At 37.3% G+C, this 22,403-nt stretch overlaps 1 protein-coding gene across 2 annotated transcripts in view; it reads right to left on the reverse strand.

Annotated features, from left to right (window-relative positions):
* Positions 1–4,313: 4,313 nt before the first annotated feature.
* Positions 4,314–22,403, reverse strand: part of GABRA4 (gamma-aminobutyric acid type A receptor alpha4 subunit) — a 93,836-nt gene continuing 75,746 nt past the window's right edge. For both annotated transcript variants that reach the window (XM_027836394.1, XM_027836395.1), the window contains one exon: positions 4,314–4,847. In XM_027836394.1, coding sequence (XP_027692195.1) covers positions 4,314–4,847 — 534 coding nt within the window. The remainder of the gene's footprint in view (positions 4,848–22,403) is intronic.

Raw genomic sequence — 22,403 nt, forward strand, 5'->3', positions numbered from 1 at the left:
TCAACTTTTTAATACTTTATGTAGCTTATGTTACACAACCTCATTAAGAATTTTATTTTATTCATATGTAGAACGGGGACAATACCTACATTGCCTACTTCACAGAGTAATGAGGAAGATCAAGTGAAATAAGGCATAGGAAATATTTTGATAACTTTAAACAATATAAGATACAAAGGATTAATTATCATTTGAATTATTAGTTTGCAAATTTATCATTGTATCTAATTGCTATATGCCATAAGCCACAAAGACATCTTTTTAGATGCCTTTTCCTCCAAAATCCTCACTTTAAAGATTAGGAAACTAAGCCTAAGGATGGTTAAGTAACTTGTACAAAGTCACACAGCTAATTGGAATGTAATATTAGAACTCCAGCCCTTTAAATCCAGCACTTTTCCCACAACACCACCCTGATGAGTAGGGAGGTGGCACAGTGGATAGAAAGCTTCAAGACCTGAGTTCAAATCCAGCCTCAGACACTTATTACCCGTGTGATCCTAAGCAAGTCACTTAACTTCTATTTGCCTCTATATGCCTATATAAAATGGGGGTAATAATAGCACCTACCTCCTAGGTTTGCTGTGAGGACAAAATGATAATATTTGTAAAGTGCTTAGCACAATGCCTCACATATAGTAGGCATATAAAAAAATACTTCTTTCCTTTCTGACTTCAAAACCAGCCCACATTACATTTTAGCACGCTAACTAGTTGTGGAATCTTAGACAACTGAGTTGTATGTGGCTTAAGATCCTACTTCTCTACCACCTAGCTACTTCTAGAGAACCAGAGCTACACTTCCACCTGTATCAAAACTATGTTTGGCATATAACTTCATTCACCTCTCTGATTGCTTTACTCCCTCATTAATGGGCATAAATGAATGCAATTATTATTAATGAAATAGGCACAATAATATATGTAGTATCTACTTAATAAGGTTATGAGGAGGATCAATCGAAGTAGTATTATGCAAAGCACCTTGTAAGTCTCCAAGTGTCACATGAATGTCAGATATATTTATTAGTAGCACAGCTGGAACTAAATGTCAGGTCTGTTGACTTCTAGTGATTCTGACTATAGTCCACAACCAAAGAAAATTAACTTCCAGTTGTATATTTGTACATTTTTGAGGAGGTGGACAGAGGAGGCATCTGTACCCATAATTTCATTGGTTAAGTATAGGAAATGCCCCGTGTGGAAAAGCCTATCACCAATGCAGAAAAGCAATGTATCTGGAATTTATATTAAGTTTTCTGAGACAATGTTAAGTGACTTTCATATGTCACGTGGTTTAGTATGCATCAAAGGCAGGATACATGTTGGTCTTTCTGAGTCCCAGGTCAACCCTCTATTCATTATACCATGCCACCTCTTCATAGGTTCATTAAATATAAATTATTTACCTCCCTCCACAGATGTCCTATCACGATTTCAAAATGATCTAAAGAAATAGTCTTATGATTTCAATCCATATGTGATCCTTGATTTAGTTAAGTGTTGAAATCAGAATGATTTGTATCAATTCTGGCTTTTGTGGTAACCTTCTAAAATCTGCCAAGATTATAAGTGAAGGTTAGGGAAAAGAATGGCAAGATGGGGCATTCCTAGGAAGGCCTTGAAGGTAAACAAGGAGAATCTATTCTTTACTAAAAAGTTAAAATAATAATTCATACTTTTATATCACTTCAAGGTTTGCAAAACACTCTCCTCGGAAAGGTTGGTAGGTGCTTCAAGGATTGTTATTCCCATTTTACTCCATTGATTTTTCCACTGCATCACATTGAGTCTTTCCTTATATTTTCTCTTATAATTAAGCTCCAATACTCTATCTTTTCACAACCATTAAGTAAAGCATCTTTTCACCACCAGAACTAGCTCTGTATTAACTCATTTGTTTGTTGGAAATCTGCTGAGGCAGATGTGACTAGCTCAGGGGTCACACAGCTAGTAAGAGTCTGAATCTAGATTTGAACTCAGGTCCTCAGGTCTTCAGGTCTCCAGGTCTAGTATTTTTGTCCCTTTTCAAAAAAATAGATGAACAATATGATAAAGCAAGAAGATATTATTTGAGTATTTATTATGTGGTGTTGTGAATAATGTTGGAGAAAAAACCTGTAATTCACAATTCTCCAGTTATCCCAGCTATATGTCACCTAGAAAAGTGTTCCAGGATAAATATTCCATCATTCTGACTCCCTCACATGGTAGATGTTCTGTATTTGTCCTTTTCAGTAATGGCCAAAAATCAAGATCTCCTTGAAGTACAAGTTATAAGTAAGACTTGAAAAGGCAATGGCAGTGGCTTTTGGGTCAAGAAATTACCAATCTAATTTTGTGGAGGCTCCTACCAGCAGAACATTCCTGAATACTTTGAGGAAAACTCTGTTCCCATGCCTTTGAGTGATTTTATAGAACAGAACAGGAGGGTAGCAAAGAGACACAAAGCCAAGTGTGGACTAAGCCCCATGATCCACATGGGAGACATTATTCTAAGTTGTCAAGTCTACCTTCTAAAATGGAAAAAAGGTTTCTCTGCTAAAAATTCTTTAAAACTTCCTAAATGAGTAAATTAAACCCTACCCAATGCCTTTGAATTGCTATTTTGCCCACATTCCTTTGGAATTTTGTAAGTTCAAAGACTTCATCAAGATTATCAAATCTCTCCAAGAGGTTTTTGTCAGGATTTTTGCCTTTTGTCAGTACTCTTACTAGCTTTTGCCAACCCATGTAGGGAATTGGACCCAAGAGAAGGCCCTGAAACATGTGACTTGTTACATATTTTAGCCCTGTCTTTCTATTAGTTCACTCCTCACAAAATTCAGTCACCTTGTATAAGGCCTTGGGTGCAAAGAAAAATTTGACTGAGTGCATATGATTTTTCAAGTGTCATAGTGTCCAGATCTGACATTCAGCATCACTACAGTATGTGGTACATTTATATCAACAGTGCAACCCAGGGCAATCTGTCTTTCTATGTTTTGTTATTTTTTAGGTGACAACTGCAAAAGCCACTCCCATATTTATGTCATCTTAACATCTGCACACTTTAAAATCAGTTTACCTTCTAGAAAGAGTCAGTGTGGCATCATAAATGGAAACTTGGAATCAGGAATCCCAGGATATAAGTTCTGTTTCTGACACTTCCTAGCTGTGTGACCCTTGGAAAATCATGTAACTTCTCTGTGCTCCCAGGTAGCTCTCTATGAAACTATGTTAAATCTACTTGTAGACAACTGGTGGAAAGAACTTCAATCCTGGTAGTTATCCACACTGATTAAAAAGAGATATACTTGGTTACTACCTGAGAATTCAAATTTGGGGGAACCAGATGCTAAAGTCATGCTATAGTGAGGACATTTACTTCATTTGGAAAATTCAAGTATTTCTCTTCTTAGAAATCAATTCTTCATGCTAATTGTAGTAAGATGGTGATAGGGCAATACAGTCATTGCCTGTATGAGTTTAAAGGTGTGCTCTTTTCAGAAGAAATGCTTTTCCTTACAAATGTGCTATATTTTTATTCATGGCAGGTATGGATGGGCTGGGATCTACATCAGTGGAGGAAATACCCACATCAATGAGATCGCAGATTTACTGGAGCACCAAAACAAGAATTTTCCTGGCTGGTGCAATCAGGTCATGGCTGCTCCAAATGAGGAGTAAACGTTGTTTTTCCACCATATGCACTGCTTCATCAATGCATTGGGAATTTGCTTCAGCTGCTCAGTATTTTTTTTCCCTTCCTTGGTCTAACAGGAGAAATCCTTTTTTCACAGGCACTAAGAAGATTCCGAAAGGTCACTGCATGTGATATCACATATACATTTCTGATTAAGGGGAGTGCCACTAGAAATTCAGGAAGCTGTTGATATTCACTATGGATATTTCTAAAATGCCAATGCCTGTTTTCAGATTTCAATGGACCACAACAGCCTAGTGCCCCTTGTCCAAACTTCCCCATGGGGGCTTCTGGACAAATAAGTTCTGATTTTCTTCTAAATTTAATGTAAGTTTCTTCTATTTATATTGCCATTTTGGGGAGGGGAAGAAATTATTTTTTTTTAACTGAGGAGTTCATTCTCTCAGTAATTGGCACATATATATATATGACATATGCATAAATATATATATATATATAACATTAAAGAACATATAAAAAGCTTTGATTTCAGGAGAAAGGAATGGTTTTGCTTAAAAAAAGAAGTTTAAAAGGTACCCTGCACTAAGTGCATTATTGTTAAGGATACTACTACATAGCAGCAAAAAACGAAACAAAACAAAATAAAACAAAGCAAAACAAAACACCACTACATTAAACTTTCTGATTTCTTCATAGGGTCCTTAGATAAGTAGACTACCCAGTAGACCATATTAAATGCTCCAAATGTGACAGGGAAGAGAATCCGGGCATATTTGTCTATTTTACTCGTGCCAGAGCCTAAAGGTGGGGGCGCAGGGGGAGGCGTGACAGCCGACGATTTTCCAGAAGATCCAAAAGTATTGACCTTGGTTTGGATCTGTTTCAGTCTCGATCCAAAAACATGACGCCTCGCTGGAGAGACAGTGGAGACCAGCTGGGACATATACCCAGTTAAAATAGGAGTGGATGGAGGAGCTGGAGGAGGTGCTCGAGCAGCAGAGATTGTCTCAGCTGCATTTGCCCGACTGAATGGGTTGGGACTGGAAGCCAGATGTGATCGTGGTGTGGTGCCAGAAAGCCCCTGAGCTTCTGCAGAAGTTCCCATGGACGCGTTTCCAGTCTCGGTCCTGTTGCCAACATCAGCATCAGATTGAACTGGTACATTGGTTCTTTTTCTCACATTTGAATTGGCATCTGTATTCTGAAAGAGTAAGCAGGGGGAGGGAAAGAGAATCAGTATCAGACATATAATTATTTTAAGCATTTGGACTAATGTCGAGTGGGGTTAAAACTCCTTCCAGTAGGCCAGATCTTGAAAATCAATCCTTAAATATAAAGCATTCCATGGTACTTTAGCTTCACACAGAAGCTTAAAATATTATTCTAAATTCAAATGAATTTCCATGTACTTCAAGTTGTCAATCAAGGACCATATTCTCAATACATTAATTATTTCTATAAATAATTGGACAATGAATCTGCAAGGAACTGTATTAAGCAAGGAATGTGTTTTTTTTTTTTATTTTGAAAGTTCATGCCTTTAGCTGTATATATTCTGCATTCATTGTTCTCTTCTATTGTAAAGTATCTCGTGTCTGAAATTCTCCAATTAGGCATTGTAAACATTTCAATAATTTTTTTAAGCAGAAGGAACATCTGTTTTTATGCTCTGCATGACAAAACATAGTTTCGTACTTGTGTTAACTCCTTCCTTTTGAGAATTAAAAAAAAAAATCTTTAATTTCCAACTCCTCAACACTTCCTTTCATAAGAAGAGCCTTAAGCTATATGTTATACATGATACTGGTGCACTTGGGTGTTTATATGAGAGGGATGACCTGGGAGTTAGGAATACCTGGGGTATTCTAATATACCAGGGATGTAGTGGAGCCAGCTCTAAACAGGCTAGTGAGTACCTATAGGAAAATTTTTATTACGTGCATTTATACCTGAGAAATCCACAAGACTGAGGAAAGTGATGGAGAAAATGCCAAAAATGCCGATTAAGCTTAAAAGTGAACCTCCTTTCCCTCCTCCCCAACGATTGTTAAACATTTGCCAACACACTGCTGGTTTCAAAACTTTCCCCTGACACTTGCAATCTAAGAGACCACAGGCGAATCACTTAACCTCTCAGTGCCATAGACCATTCTCTATATATAATATATATATATATATATTCTCTATATATAATTCTCTATATATACTATATACAGACACACACACATACATATATAAACACATATAAATGCATGCATGCATGTATGTATATATGCAACATAAACACAAGGTAACTTGGTGGGGAGGGATTAGCAGCTACAGGAATTAAGAAAGGCCTTAAGTTAGAGGCCCCCCTCTTGAGCTGAACTTTGGAGGAAAGCAGTGATTCCAACAAACCAAAAGTTATTAAATCTGATCGTGGAATGAATTGTGATTTTTGTCATCCTGATTATTATGCTTAAGTAATATTTCCTAAAAAAAAAGATTTTACCCCCAAGACATAGCACAGGAAGGGAAAGAGCAGCTCAAAAGGGAGACAGATTCAGAAGGAAGCCAACAATGGATAAAATACTGATTGCAAGTATCCACAAAGTAAATCATCTACACTCAGATAACGAAGAGTTGGCTGCATAAAGGAGGTCTATTTTGCTTATGAAAACATTTTTGTTTTGGTACCCCCAATAGTCTTAAAGGCCCACACCAGGTATGCTACCCAAGTTCAATTCCTATCTCACAAACACAATGAATCATGATTCCAAGGTCACTGGGTGTAGAAAGTGAAAGTTCTAAATTTGGAACCAAATGAGACTCTGGGAGGGAGAGGAAACATTCTTCATGTCAGCCTACAGTAATTTTCCAAGCAGGTTGCAGTTGAAGTAACGAGAAGACATAGTTTAACATATGGCAGGCACCTCAATTTGAATGAAGACAATTGAAGGAACAATTGACATCCACCTAAAAGTTGAAGAGCCCATTACTTACCCAGCACTTTTTTTTTCTGAAAAGCATTTATGAACATTGCCTAATTAATCCTCACATCTTTAATCCTTCTGTGCTGAAGATATTATTGCTTCCAGTTTATAGAACAAGAAAATGAACCAGAGAGTGACTTGGCCAAGGTTACAGGGAGATGATGAGAGGGGGAGGGGAAGGGAAATATGCTCTTTCTCCCCATTTAGAATCCCAGTTTTTACAAAATCTGTTGATTCCAATTCAGTTCAATGCAGTTCAACTCAATTCAACAAGTATTATTGAGTACCTACTATGTCCTCATTGTTATTATGGAGCTTGAATAGAAAACAAGTAAAAAGAAATAGAAACCATAGTCTTTAACCTCAAAGTGCTTACTTACTATCTTATGGACTCAGGAACACATGGCAATGAATGGTAAACATGAGGCAGTGTGTGTTCAAGCACCAAAATATGTGGCATAAATATTTACTAAATTACACAAAAGGAGGGAAAGGAGAAATGACTAAATGAGCAGTTGAACTTATATTCCAAAATAGGCATGAAGTAAACACTTTTAAATATAATCTAATCTTTAGGTGGCAGCATCAATTGAAAAAAAAATCAACAGGCTGGTTCATTGGGCAACATTTCAAATTTGACAGGGATAAATGTAAGGTCTTTTCTCACGTTTTTGTTTAAAATGTTAACTTCGCAGACAAAGGATGAGGAAGTATGGCTAGTCAGCAGTTCAAAAGTGAAAAGCTGAATGAAATGTAGGCTTGGTATCAATTGTCAGTGTCATATGGCTACCAAGAAAGCTACTGCAATCTCAGGCGACATTAAGAACAGCATAAAGACCAGGGCTAGGGAGGTGACCATTCTTTCTTTATCAAATCATTCCAAGAATACTTTGGCAGTTTGGGGTACCACATTTTATTGCTGCTGCTCTTCAGTCACATGAGTTGTGTCTGACTCTTCATGGCCCCATTTGGGGTTTTCTTGGCAAAGGTACTGGAGGGGTTTGCCATTTCCTTCTCCAGCTCATTTTACAGATGAGGAAACTGAGGCAAACAGGGTGAGGCGACTTGCCCAGGTTCACACAACTAATAAGTGTCTGAAGCCAGATCTGAACTCAGGAAGATGAGTCTTCCTGACTCTTGGCCTGGCACTCTATCCTCTGCACTTCCTGGATGCCTCTCCCTTCATTTTATATAAGAATTCTGTCCAGAGGAGGGTAACGAGAATGGTGAAGGGATTCAAGGTCCATACCACAGGAGAGTCAGTTGAAGTCTCTGGAAATGTTAGGGAGTGATATGCTAGCTGTCTTCTAGTATATGAAGGTTTGTTATGTGTTTGGTCCCAGAGGGCCAAACTAAAAGCAGATCTAGTTCTTTTACAAAGAAAAACTCCCTAACAATTAGTACTAGCCAAGAAATGGGATTGGCTACCTTAGGACATAGTATTTTTTTCCCTTCACTGGAGGTCTTCAAGTAAAAGTTTAATGACATCTTGTTGGGTATGGATGAAAAGAATTTTGGATAGTATATATTCCAGTCCCCTTCCTCCCACAGGGCAGACTTCAACTCCTTCAAGCTGACTCATCCTATATGAAGCTAATCCATGTCAGTCTGTAAATCCTCCAAAGATCATTTACATAATACGTGTGAGCCATTCCTCCAGTTCTTTTAATAATTAAGTATTAATATAGCACTTGAGCTATATATTTATTGCACTTGATTCTCACTACATGACTGGTCTACTTTTTCTATTTATGAATCTCCTTAAAGATGTCTTTTATACTATTTATCACACAGGTCTATGGAATATGATATATATGGTATTAAAATAATATAATTAATATACAAATACACTATATCAATTATATTATATAAATATATAAATAGCATATATAAACATAATCATTAAGCTATCATTATGCCCTATATATTATCTATGTGCCATGGTATATATGGCATAATGTATTACATTACTACCTACTCATACCCACCATTCATCTTTCCATTGTTCTTTGGAGCACCTGCAACATTAAGTCTTCTGAGATAGTGGTGTTCCATGACTCCAGACCATATCATAGCTCCAGGTGCTAAAGAAATGAACTTATTTAGCAAGGGAACTCTAGGGTCACTCAACACACTTTGGAATGTCATTATCTGCCCTAAATTTTAACCTGTAACACAGGGAACTGTCTATCTTAACCCTCTTAAAAACAGTTTCTTATTCAATTATTTTTACTAAGGCCAATGGTGATAACATGACAACCCCTTACTGACTATTTTTGTGAATATGTGCCTTGATGTTGGCTAGGTCTGTCTATCATTCATTGCCTATCCAAAGTCTGTGGCACTGTGCCAGATAGCGAAGAAACCTTATGGTAGAAACCACCTATGGGAAACCACTGATAAGTGATGCAACATCATCATACAACCATCAAGTGCTTCAATAGGACAACGGATTCCTTAACATTTCCATACTACAGATTTCAGGAGCCAGATCATTCCACTTAATGATACACTGATGGAATCCAAAGTTCCACCCCCACACCCAGCAGCAAGTCCCATATTTTCAGAGAACTGCTTAACCCCTAGAAGAAGCTAAATTGTTCTATAACTAAAATAACATTGCTCCAAATCTCACACAAAAATTATCCTTTGAACTAATAACAATAACTCACTTTTTGTAAAGCATGTTAGGGTTGACACGGCACTTTATTCAGAATAGTCCTATTATCCCCATTTTGTAGATAAGGAAATTGAAGTTAAGACAAATAAATTGAGTCACTCAAGAAAACTCAGTAATTAGTGAAGCTGGGATTTGAACCCAAGTGACCAAGTCCAGTGATCTTTTCACTATACTATTCTGCTTCCAGACAGAACTCTGCTGATTTGAAAAACAAACAGCCCTCAGAATTTTCAAAAGGATTCATTTCAAGTCTATTCAATTCAACAAACTTACTATGTGCTATATGCTTTATTAAGGAACTATTCTAGGTGCCAGGGATAGAAAGATGAAAATTAAATAAACCTTGTCCTCAAAGGACTTGAATTATACTAGAGGAATTTAATATTCTTAGAAGTCATAGTATTATAGATTTAGAGCTGCAAGGGACTTTCGGGATCATCTGTTTCAACCTATCCCCTCTCCCCCACAAGAATAAATATAATTTTATGGCTGAAAAAAATACTAATAACTGGGAAGACCAGGAAAGTGTTTGTGTTTGTAGGAGGTGGCACATTAGCTGAGTTTTGAAGACAGCTAGAGATTTTTTTAAACTGGATGTGAAGAGAAAATGTATGCCAGAGATGAAAGAACATTTGTGCAAATGTGTATAATTATGATATAGTTGAGAAAAATTATTTCTCTCTCATATTAATAATCAATTATTGAAAAGGACTAGAATTTTTTCAGAAGCATACAGGTTGTTCAGTCTCTGAAGGACACTGCTGATAATGAGACTAAATTAACTTTCTCCTTGATCTTGTTCAGAACCTGCGCAGGTAGGGAAGCTCATTGTGCTTTACCCAGATTTGGGTAGGTATAAATTCTTTGATTAGATTGCCCAAGGCTGCAACAATTTAGAAGTAAATGACACAATCAAAGTCACATTCCCCCCCAGTTGCTCATTAGAATAGGTCCACCTCTCATTGTAATATCCATTCTTCTTATTAATTGTTAAACAATCAGAATTGATTACCACCCTCAGGATCACCCACTCTTCCAAGGACATATAAACTGTGAGCCCACTGCTATGATTTGTCTTTGGGATTCCAGAGTATCACTGACTCATTTTATTGGTAATATGTGAGCATTATTAATAAAATTATTAATTACCCAGAAATTGTCTCTCAATTTTTTAAAATATTACAAGTATCTGATATCAGAGATCATCATAGCTCATAGTATCTTTACTGTCCCTCTCTTGTATAGACATTTTATTACTGAAGGGCACATTTGTGCAATAAACACAGAGAAAAACAGCATGAGGTAGAAAGATAGTTCTGAGAAGACCTGCCTAAGTGAAAACAACCTTATTCAGAAGCAAAAGTACTGAGTGATAGTAAAGATGCCTATAGGGTATTGTTTCCCTACAGCTAATTTTCAGCTATTTTAGGACTATTTTAGCAGGAATATGAGTCAATTGCATATTGACTATTTGTTGCATAGCTGACAGAAATGTGGATTTTGTGTTTCTCAGCCAAAATTAGAGGTGGGTCACTAAACCCTTATTTGAAGCAAGAGAGACTTCAGAATCCAAAGGAAAAGGTAGAAGCTAAAAGTAGAAGCTGCATACAGAAACCAGAAGATAAAAGCCAACACAACTGATAAGTTGACAGAAGCAGAGAAATGGAGCCAAAATAGAAGACAATAGCAGCTGCTCTGAGGTGAAGCCACTTGACTAAAGTCAGACAGGCTCTGCAGCTGATGTAGGGAACTGATTTGTTTAGAGAACAGCTCTGATGCTAATTGCTGATTAAAGAAAGCAGAATCCTCCACTGTTTGAAGACCTGACTGGGAAAAGGTTGCCTTGTTCTCTAGCACCATCTATAGCTTGAGAAAGGGGAAAAAAATCCTTTGGACAACTGTCTACAGCTGCTCTTTTCCTTCCTTGAGAGAGGAGATGTGAACAGCTTTGTTGTTAAACATTTGAAAGTGCATCATATTCCTTCAGCACCTAGTCAAAAGAGCAGAACCAGGAAGTTCTGTGAATCCACATCTGAAGACTGCTAAAAGAGCTGAAAATATTTCCACTGGTCTGAGGAACAAAAAAAAAAAAAAAACAAAAAGTGATTTCATCCAGCAAAATAGTGAAAAGGCCCAGAAGGGTCACAGCCCCACCCAGCAGTTAACATGTGGTGCAGACAGTTACCTAAGAAGCTACGGATATGAAGGTTTGCAATACAGGGTTGTGAGTGTCTACAAGGTACATTACTTATGTGCTTATTCATGTGCTTTATTTACAGGTATCTCTAACTTTGTGCCTACTCTACTGTGTGTATTGATGGGAAAGGGTGACCTAGACTGTTATGTTATGGGCAGACTGCTATGTTATGATTATTATCACTTCATCTTCTGTTATTAAATGTTTTGTGTTTTAAGAGTTGATGGTGTCATCCTGGCTGACTTAGAATGGGAAAGGGAAACACTGGTGGAGGTCTCAAGAGCTACAGTTAAGTAGCAGAAATATGTCTCTCCACATACTCCAAGCATTACCCCTAGCACTGAGAGTAAGCTATAATGGAATGATCATTGTTCTGGAAATCTACCACAACCTGCCAGTGTGGGTGTAGGTGAAGTGAGTAAGCCATTCTCCAGCCCTAGAAGAGATAGATTTAGAGGTCAGTGCAACACCCCTATACGCTATGCATGTATTCTTTGGGTTACATCATTTCATTTCTATGAAATTTATTAATTTCATGAATAAATGGAAAAATGTCCACTACCCCAGGTACCTAGTAAGGAGAGAATAATTCTGTTCATTGTATTACCTACAGGACAGATTAAAAAAAAAAGCATAATTCTTGAAAGTTGCCTCAGCATAAATCTCCTTCCAAAATAGTAAACATTGACAAGTATAGAGGAAAGTTAAAAGAACCTAACCAAATATAATGACCTAATTGAATTGATCAACAAAAAAAAAAATTGTTCATCACCTACTGTTTGCCATTTATTGTACTAGAGACTGTGGGAGTCAAACTCTATCATTTATGAATTGGGAACAAGTCAGCTAACTTCTCAGGGCCCCAGCACCAATCTAAGCTTCTAAATTGCAGAGCAGGTATTAATCTGCATTAGTAGTAGGAGTTTCCTTACCACACTGATAGCTTTACCAATAAAATAGTAGTTCCATTTTTAAGGGTATATTATAGACTATAACTGACATATGAATTTTGAGAAGGAAGAAATCAGTGTGGGCTGAGGTAAATAAGGAAGGCATTGGGAAGGATGAGGGAAAGGGTGACCTAGACTGTTATGTTATGGGCAGACAACTACATTATGATTATTATCACTTCATCCTCTGTTATTAAATGTTTTGTGTTTTAAGAGTTGATTGTGTCCACTCAATTGGGTATGGAAATCTGTCTTACCCTACAGGAAAATAGGGGGAGAAGGGGACAAGAGAGCAGGGGAATGATAGAGAGGAGGGCAGATTGGGAAAGGGGGTAATCAGAAGCAAACACTTCTGAGGAGGGACAGGATCAAAAGAAAGAATAGAATAAATGGGGGTGCGGGATAGGATTAAGGGAAATAGAGTTAGTTTTTCATAACACAAATACTATGAGAGTGTTTTGCATAACCGCACATGTATAACCTATATTGAGTTGCTTACCTTTTCAGTGAGGGTGGGTGGGGAGGGAGGAAGGGAGAAAATTCCGAACCCAAAGTTTTAAAAACACATGTTTAAAAAAATGTTTTCACATGCAACTGGGAAATAAGAAATATAGGAAATGGGGTACAGAAATCTATCCTGCCCTAGAGCAAAATAGAAGGGGAAGGAGATAAGAGAAGGACGGGAGAGATAGAAGGGAGGGCAGACTAGGGGAAGGGATATTCAGAATGCATGCCATCCTGGGGTGAGGGGGAGGGGCGAGATGGGGTGAAAATTTGGAACTCAAAATCTTGTGAAAGTAAATGTTGAAAACTAAAAATAAATAAATTTAAGAAAAAATAAAAAACAATGAATTGTAAAAAAAAAAGAAAAATATTCTAATAATTACATCTCAATATTTGTTTTTAATCCATACTTATCACAAATTCTAAGTTGAAGGGCTTACTTCCTCCAATGTTTCCATCATTTTCAGACTTTCAAGTTCTGTTCATTGGTTTCTCCTTTGAAGGATTAAGTTGCTATTAGCTCTTATTCTTTTAAAATCTTTAATAAATTTTAAATCTTAGAGGCTCAAAAAAAAAAGAGTTGATGGTGTCATCCTGGCTGACTAAAAATTGGAATGGGAAACACTGCTGGAGGCCTCAAGAGCTACAATTAAGTAGCAGAAATATGTCTCTCCACATACTCCAAGCATTACCCCTAGCACTGAGAGTAAGCTATAATGGAATGATCACTGTTCTGGAAATCTACCACAACCTGCCAGTGCAGGTGCAGGTGAAGTGAGTAAGCCATTCTCCAACCCTAGAAGAGATAGATTTGAGTAGAATCTTGAAGGATGAACAGGATTTGTAAAGGTGACAAAAGGGGGCAGGGTATAAGCAAAAGCATGGAGATTGGAATAAGCATTGAATAGGTGGGAAGAGAATTAGGGAAAAATTCAGATTGGGACATATTGTGAAAAAGATTTGACTCTATAGGGTGGAAGCTGACCATGAAAGGTTTTGAAAGCTAGGGGGAAGTGTGTAAACTTGATAGAGCAGATAGTAATCACCCATTGTAAATCCTAAACAGAAAAGTACCATGACATAAGCCATGTTAAGGAAGTTGAGTCAGGATGCAGTATAACACAGAGCAAAAGAATAATTTTAAATCCTCTTAGGACAGCAGCAAATGACTTCATTTCCATTGTGATAGCTTATAAAGAGGGCTCCCAGCCACACATCAGAGAAGGTAATTGTCATGATGTGGAGGCCAACATCCATTCTCTAAGCCCTGAATGCTGCTCCCATATGAAACAACTGGGCCCTTTCAGGGTCTAGACTCTTATTTGTGTACCCAACTTGATAAGAGGCCATAAATCTGTCCTCTAGCAAAGACAGTACAAGTTCCTCCATAGAGAGTAGGCTTCTTTAAGCTTGGAGAAGTCAGCTATGAAGGACTAATTTAATAAAATTAACAGCAAGTATCAATTATGTTCTTACTATGTGCCAGGCACTGTGCTAAGCACTGAGAATACAATATAAGCAAAAAGAAAGATAGCTCCTGCCTTCAAGTATCTTACATTCTAATGGGAGAAGACAACACATAAAAAGAAATGGAAAAGTAGAGGATGAGAAGGAAGGCAGGATGGGGAAGTCCAGATCGCAGCCTGGTGACATGAAGAAATGGTTGGCCTACTTGCCCTCTCTAAAGGGAGGTTCTGAGAGGAACTGTCCAAATGGAGGGAGGAGTGACAAGGTATCTTTGAGGCATAAATTCCAAGGCTGAAATGATTTTCCAGGATGAAGACTTTTGGATTGTTACTTGAAAGGACACAGAAGCCTCCATCCCTTAGTACAGCAAATCATGAGGAGCTCTCTATGATTTTATTCTCTTTTCACCATGGAACATTAGATATCTTTGCTTCTGTGGTCTTCTCAACATGGAAGATTCCTACACCCCTGAGGTTTCATCCTCTGATTGCTGAGTTCCTCTGAGAACCTCCATTTTGAGGAAATGCTCAGCCAAACCCATGTTTACTCCTTCCCTTCTTTCCTGATCCTATTCCTGACTCCCCAGATTTCTTCATGCTCCCACCTTTTCTCCCCTCCTCACCCCAACATTCTGTGACTTTCTTTCTATATATCATCTTTCCTGATTAGAATTAAAAACTCCTTTAGATCAGTATCTTTCTTTTGCTTGTATCAGTACCTGGCATATAGTAAGTGCACAATAAATGCTTAATGTTGACTTGACTAAGACTGCCAGGTTTTATAAGTCCCCCTCAGTCATAATGAGCATGCCTCTTGCCTCAACTCATCATGGAGTCTCCGACTGAAGCTCTGGATTGTTGAGACCCTACATATCTTCACTCTTCCTTTCTCTAGAATTCTCATCTTCATCTTGAACAGTAGTGTGATTAAGTGGGATAGGCTGATTCACTGTCATTTGGCCTAGTGACTGGACTCATTTCATCTTGTGACTTCTAATTCTTATTCATTTTCTTGAGTGCTCAAGACCTGAAGCACTTGGTGATGACCTGACCCAGAAAAGCTATCATCTAGAACAGAGTGATCTTGTTCCAGAACAGTACCCTCCCTGATAAGCTATCTAGTGGTTTGAGGTTTTGAGTTGGTAAGGCATTAAATGTTAGTTTGTTTTTTTTTCAAAATATTATTGAGAACAATAAGCCAGTCCTTGGAATTTTTATTTTTTATTTTTTTAAATTTTTTTTTAAAATTTTATTAGGTTGATTGCTCTGATAGAAAAAACAATCCTTTATTTTCTCAATCTGTGTAATTCTGGCCCTTATCTTTTCATAGATTCTCCATTAAATGTCTTCTATTTCCCATAGAGGAAGTTTCTTAACCTGAGGTCTAGGTGTATACAGAGAGAATTCAGTGGTTTTAGAGACTTGGATGGGGAAAAATTACATCTCTATTTTCACTAATACCTAACTAAAATTTAGCATTTCCTTTGATTATGAATTAAGAAAAAAAGAAATATGATTCTGAGAAGGGGTCACAGGCTTCACCAGACTGCCAAAGGGATCCATGACACATAAAAATGGTTAATAATTCCTGTTCTAAGGCCTCTCATTCTTGTATTATCTCAAGAGTACCAATATCACACCTGGGCTGCCTTTTCACCAGTCCTCATTCTCAGGATACCAGCAGTTTATATCCTTTTCTGGTCATACATGTCTTTGCTGACATCTTTTGTGCTTCATTGGCATGTCATCATGGATGACATACTGTAACCTAATTACACCCACGATGAACATTTTATTTAAGCCATGGGGTGCTTATAATTTTTTTCCCCATCATCTGTAGCCACATAGCATCACATTTAAATACAATGTTATAGTCCTAAATCTTAAGTTAGAGTCTAAGTTCTAATTCAATTCCTTAAGCATTTATTAAGTGTTCTCTATGTGCAGGATCCTGTGTTAGTAGTGCCGGGGATACAAAAACAAAATTAAAACAGTCTCCAATCTCAAAAAGCTTACATTATACTCAGGAAAAATAACATTTAGGCAGCTAAAGTGATAGATGAACTGAGAAGCAAGAAGGGAGCATTAGAATTTACATTAGGTTTGTATTTTGGAATTGTGAAGCAGAGCAAAGGTGACTTGCCAATATGTTCACTGAAACCATAAGAATGACTTAACAAAATGAACTGGACAGAAAATGTAGATGAACTGAGGCAGTGTGAAAGGACCTAAAGGGGGTCTTGACCATTTACTTCTGTACCTTAAAAGCCTGTGACAGAATGGTTACAAGGATAAAGTTTAAACTCCATATCCAATTTCATTACCCAAAGACACAAAGGATCACAAATAGAGGTTCATAAATACCCTTTTCTATGATCAGAGTCCTCACACACCAAAGAGCCAAGACCGCTCGCTGTCTTATCAAACCAAACATAGGCATCCTTGTGTGAAGGAAAAGATGTCTTAAAGAAAGAAGCCCAGCTGACTGTGAACATCCTCAGTATTAAGTACTTTTCATTGGTTTATATTTTGCATTCACACTTGTTTGATTATCATTTCATAAAAGAAAGAACAAAAATCATTTATCAAATCAAAAGAAGAAATACTTCAACGTTTCCTGGATCTTCACATAATGTCATTGCTTTATTAAAATCTGAAAGAACTTGATTATTTTCATGGAATGTTTCATGTTTCTAGAAGTCAGGATGTCAATAGCTAAAGGCCTAACACTGTCTTGACCCAATGTGAAAGTCTGACTGAGACTGAATGATGGAGGCCCCAGTATCCCGATGTGAACATTAAAAAATGATCAGAATCAGATTCTTGGCTTAGTTTTCCATTTCCTAATTTGAAAAAAAAGACAAATCATGCTGGAGTTACATTTTGAATGATGTCTTAAATCCCAAGCTCCACTCCTAGGCTGGGGGAGATCTCATTTCCAATGCTGCCAAACACCAAATAGAATCAGATGCCTGTTGACCTACCTGGTACACCATTCGCCAGAAATAAGACACTTAAACACTTACAGTCTTGTAAAGTTAGAAAACATTTGGAGGAGCTAAGATTCCAATCAGACTTGCCCCATGTTTAAAACCTTCCAGGCCTCAGTATGTCTGCTATGTCCAGTCTTCAGTAGCTTAATTAATACTCAACTGAAGCCCAGAAGTCTTCAATAGTAACCCCACCTAAATTTCACATTGTGTGTGTGTTTTTTTTTTAACACTACTCAATTTGAAACTATTTTGTCATCAGTCAAAATAGCCTGAAGCAAGGAAACTGGTAGGATGTGGATGTGTGGTAGCAGATTCAAACATTACCAACAAATTAAAACAACAACAGCCAAACATAAGCCCTTCCAAGTATCAATCATAACAGCGAAATGACATGGTTTTAGCAGCGGTGTCTGGAGTAGCAGTAATCGTTATTTGAAGCTTTCACTCTAGCAACATGGAGACACAGGGACTGGATTGGAATTGCAGAATGCAAAGCAGCTACATCCATCTTACTTGCCTGCTTGGGAACCTAACAAAGTTTAATAAAATGTAATTTACCCCATTCTAAATTAAAAACAAACAAGGCTAATAATGAATATGTTTATCTTCCAGACTACCAATGAGTCAATGTCTTACCACACACAAAAAAAAAGGAAAATAATAACGCAAATACATTTATCCAAGGGATTCATTTCCTGACATTGCTCCAGGGGTTGTGTTTGGATAGAAGAGAGCTGATCTCAACTGGATACCCCAAGGCCATTTTTAAACTGAGGAGCTAGCATTGGCTAGAGACAGAGAAATGGTGAAAAAATTATAAACATTCTGACTGTTGCATAAATCATTAGCAAGGAACTTAATAATTTATTGACCCCAAAATTTTAGAGAAAGAAAATGAGTTCATTATGTATTTGGCCTCATGCTTCCTAATGTTAACATTTAGTTCACTAATTCATAGTGCCATAACCTGTAGAGATATTGCCATCAATTTCTTGTAACTAAAGAAGAAATGTATAGGTTAAGTTTATCATTACCAGAAAACATTCAGGGCCTGAAGAATAAATTTACTTGGTCACCACATCTTTGAAAGCTGAGGATATAATGATGTGAACATGTCTTTAGTAACACTTCCCACACAGCACACTATCACCCTGCTGCTTCTGTGTATTAGTAACAACTTTCTACTTGTATTTTTCTTGTGTCAAGTATCTCATGCTTTATATTAACTTAATGTTGATGAGACCCTAAATCTCAGTGGAAACAAGCAACAGGCTTGCTGAGAACCAAGGCTCTGTTCTCTGACAGACACAAATATGAGTAACACCAAACAAAAGAGCCACAGAAAAGGAAAAACAACATTTCTGCATAAGACCCCATTTGCTTCTCTCAAATGTGCTTATTTTGACTTTTCGCTAACTTAAATTAGTGACACTGACCTGTCCACCCCCATCCCTACCATACATTCAGATACACAACCATACTTACAAACACTTAATCACTCACCACTAATTATACTTACATCAAGACTCAAGGTCAACAGGATTCTCTCCAGTACAGTACAATTATCCCTTTCACATCGTGACTTTGCCCATCGCAAGGTTAATATATTGGAGGTTGGCATAAGAAATTAAATGGTAATTTGGGGGGATTTTTGCTGAAGTCCCAGACAACATGTGAAAGGCAGCAAAAGACACAGAGCCTATAACCAAACACTTAACCCAAATTCTATAATAAGGTACTATAAACATTCCATAAAAGAAAAAGAAAATTCAGACTTCTTTTCTGGTATGAAAAGAGGGCCAAAAAATTGTACACAGATTCTCCAGATCATGAGGGCACTGCACCTCTAACCCCCTTGAGGTAGAATAGATAACTGTATTCTCTTTTCCTGTGCAGAGACATCTAGGGGCTCAGGATTATGCAAATCATATATGTACATCTATTCAGAGGTTGGTCATGGCAACTTCCAAAATACTGATATTATTGCACAAAAATCAACATGGCATCCAAGGTCAACCTCTCTAGCCAGCTCCAAAGACAGAGAGGGGTCAATTGTCTGTCTTTTCCTTGAGCTCATTTCTTCCAACCCCAACAAGGTATCAACCTCATAGAGCCAAACTTGAATGCCCGTATTCTCATTCACTCATTCTGAGAGTTTTGCAGCCTCAACATTCACTGCTCAGTATCCTACTCCCATTCTGGATGGACCTGACATGCTCCAAGCTCTGTTCTGTTGCACAAACCTATTTTGCTGCACTCTTTGAACATCTCCACGGTGCATCACAAATGCTCCATTAAGGGCCAAATGCTATCAAGTCACTCTATCGTTACTGTCTCTGCAGAAGCAGCTGGATAGCACAGTGGATAGAGGGCTGGGCCTATAGTCAGGAAGACCTGAGTTCAAATCTGACCTCAGATACTTACTAGCTGTGTGATCCTGGGTAAGTCACCTTACCTCTGTCTCAATTTCTACAACTATGAAATGCAGATAATAATAATAATAGCACCTACCTTTCAGGGTTGTTGTGAGGATCAAATGAGATAATACTTGTTAAGCATTTAGCACAGTGCCTGGCACTTCACAAAAGCTTGTTTTCTTCATTGTTTCCTTCTTTAAGCAGTCCTAGAGAATATTCTTTCACAGCTACCTGTTTTCCCCCAGGATTTTCAAACATATAAATTGGGTACCAAGTGTATACAGTATACTATGCTCCTCTCAAGGCAAATTTTTGCCACAGTGGTACTGTGGAAAGATTTGTAGTCAGGAAACTTGGGTTCAAATGCCAAAGTTGCCCTTCACTGTATGACCTTGGGCAGATCACTCAATCTTCCTGGGTTTTACCCAATTTCCTTTTCTATAAAATGAAGCAATTCAATGAGAAAGTCTGTAAGTCTCTTCCAATTCTCGAGCTATGATTTTGTGAACATCTGCAGGGTTTTAGGGGCATATGTCAGATTTTAGTTTCTTCTATGGCTCTTTCAAATATCAATGAATTCTAGCATAGGCCAACAGAGAACAGACAAACTGCTGAAAGTTCAGCTTAAGAACAGATTGTTGGGAGGGAGCTACTCCTAAGCATGGACTTTTTAATAACCAACTTTCTTCATTATGGCAGAGCACTAGAGTTGGAGTCAGGAATACCTTCAAATCTCACCTGTGAAACTTGCTAGTTGTGTAACACTGGGCAAGTCACTTAATGTGTGCCTTGATTTCTTCATTTTTAAAAAGAAGAGGATGGGTTCAATATCTTTGAAGGCCCCTTTTTCAGTTCTAAAGCTATTATCCTATGATCTAAAGCAAGGGAGAAACCTTAGCATGCCTGTGCACTCACAGGGCAGAGAGCCTCCTCATTCTCATTAATAACACCTCTGACTTCCAAAATCTCATGCACTGAGAGATCCTGACCTTCTTTCATTCCTACAACATGTGTTTGGAAGTGGTAAAAACTAAAGCTATGAAGGTTTGAATTTCTAAATTTGAATTTTAAGAAAAAGATCAAATCACATGAATTATATACTATAAGATTTGGAAATGGAATGCCATGAGGCTTTTTATGAGGAAAAGAAAATATTTGTCTTTCTATGTAATTATCCTGAGTTTCACCTGTTCTCTTTATCTCAGGCCTCTACCCCTTTTCTACAATATAATAATAGCTCACAGTTATATAACACTAAGATTTTCAAAAGCATTTTACATATATTATCTCATTTGATTCTCACAATAACCATGTGAGGTAGGAATTAAGGGTATTGTTTTACCCATTTAATAGATAAAGAAACTGTTGTTCAGAGGCATTGAGTGACTTGCCCATGCCCATAGTAAGTGTCCAGACAGGGGTATGCTGGAGCTACACCACCCTCTGGGAATGACCTACTTAAACCTAAAATATTTTTTAAAATTATATTAGGCTCAGAAATTACTTTATCCTTAAATTGACTTGATAAGACTTGACCAAAATGAAAGTGGTTTTCAGTAAACAACCAATCAGAGATATACAGGTCCATAAAAATCCCGTATCAGAGAGGCGTACTAAATACTCCCCGAGAAGCACGTTTGTCTGCATAAGTGAAGTCAGTAAGAGAACTGTCCAAAAGGCAATCACTGAGAACAGATCCTCCTTACAGCATGCTATAATCCATATAAAAAATAAGTATATTATATCGTTAAGGTTTGTGAAAGCACTTTATATACACGAGTCTCTCAGTCTCTCAACAACTCTTTTCATGTTTATAAAAACATAAAGCATATGCATATGTGCATATTGTGTGTATATATCTATATGTGCATCTCTTTATATAGATATAGATAGACAGATAGATATATTCCAAAATAACTCAGAAAGAATTAGTTGAAATAACTTCTCACAATTATATGTTACAAATAGAATATATTCGATAATCTACCTTATGATCTGAGAGACAAATGATAGATAAGTTATATATTGCATAAAATAAGATGTTGGCATCTTATTACATATAACAACATGTAATAAATAAATATAAATTATATATAAATATGCATATGCCAACATGTCTGTATGGAACTAAGCTGAAGAAATCTCATGTAAAGCTCATGACCTCTTGGCAGTATTTTTCAGTTACCAAAGAGGCCCTAAGGCAAGCACATGACCATGGTGGTTGGCTCAGGTTCCTGGATCATTAGAACTCAAATTCCTTTAGACTGTTCTTTCTATCCTGTCTTTCATGGAGGCAGCTAGCTGGTGCAGTGGATAAGGCCCTGGCCTTGGTGTAAGGAAGACCTGAGTTCAAATTTGGCCTCACTCACTTCACTAGCTTATGAACCTGAGCAAGTCACTTAACTTCTGCTTGCCTCTGATTCCTCAACAATTCCTCAACACCTCAAAATGGTAATAATAATAATAATAAATAATTGTATAATAAAATAATTATATAATAATAATACTAATAAGTAGGACTGTTTTGAGAATCAAATGAGGCATTTGTAAATCACTAAGCATATCGCCTGCACATAGG

The sequence above is a fragment of the Vombatus ursinus genome, unplaced genomic scaffold (assembly GCF_900497805.2).
Source record: "Vombatus ursinus unplaced genomic scaffold, bare-nosed wombat genome assembly UNPS02014818.1, whole genome shotgun sequence".
NCBI classification, from domain to species: Eukaryota; Metazoa; Chordata; class Mammalia; order Diprotodontia; family Vombatidae; genus Vombatus; species Vombatus ursinus.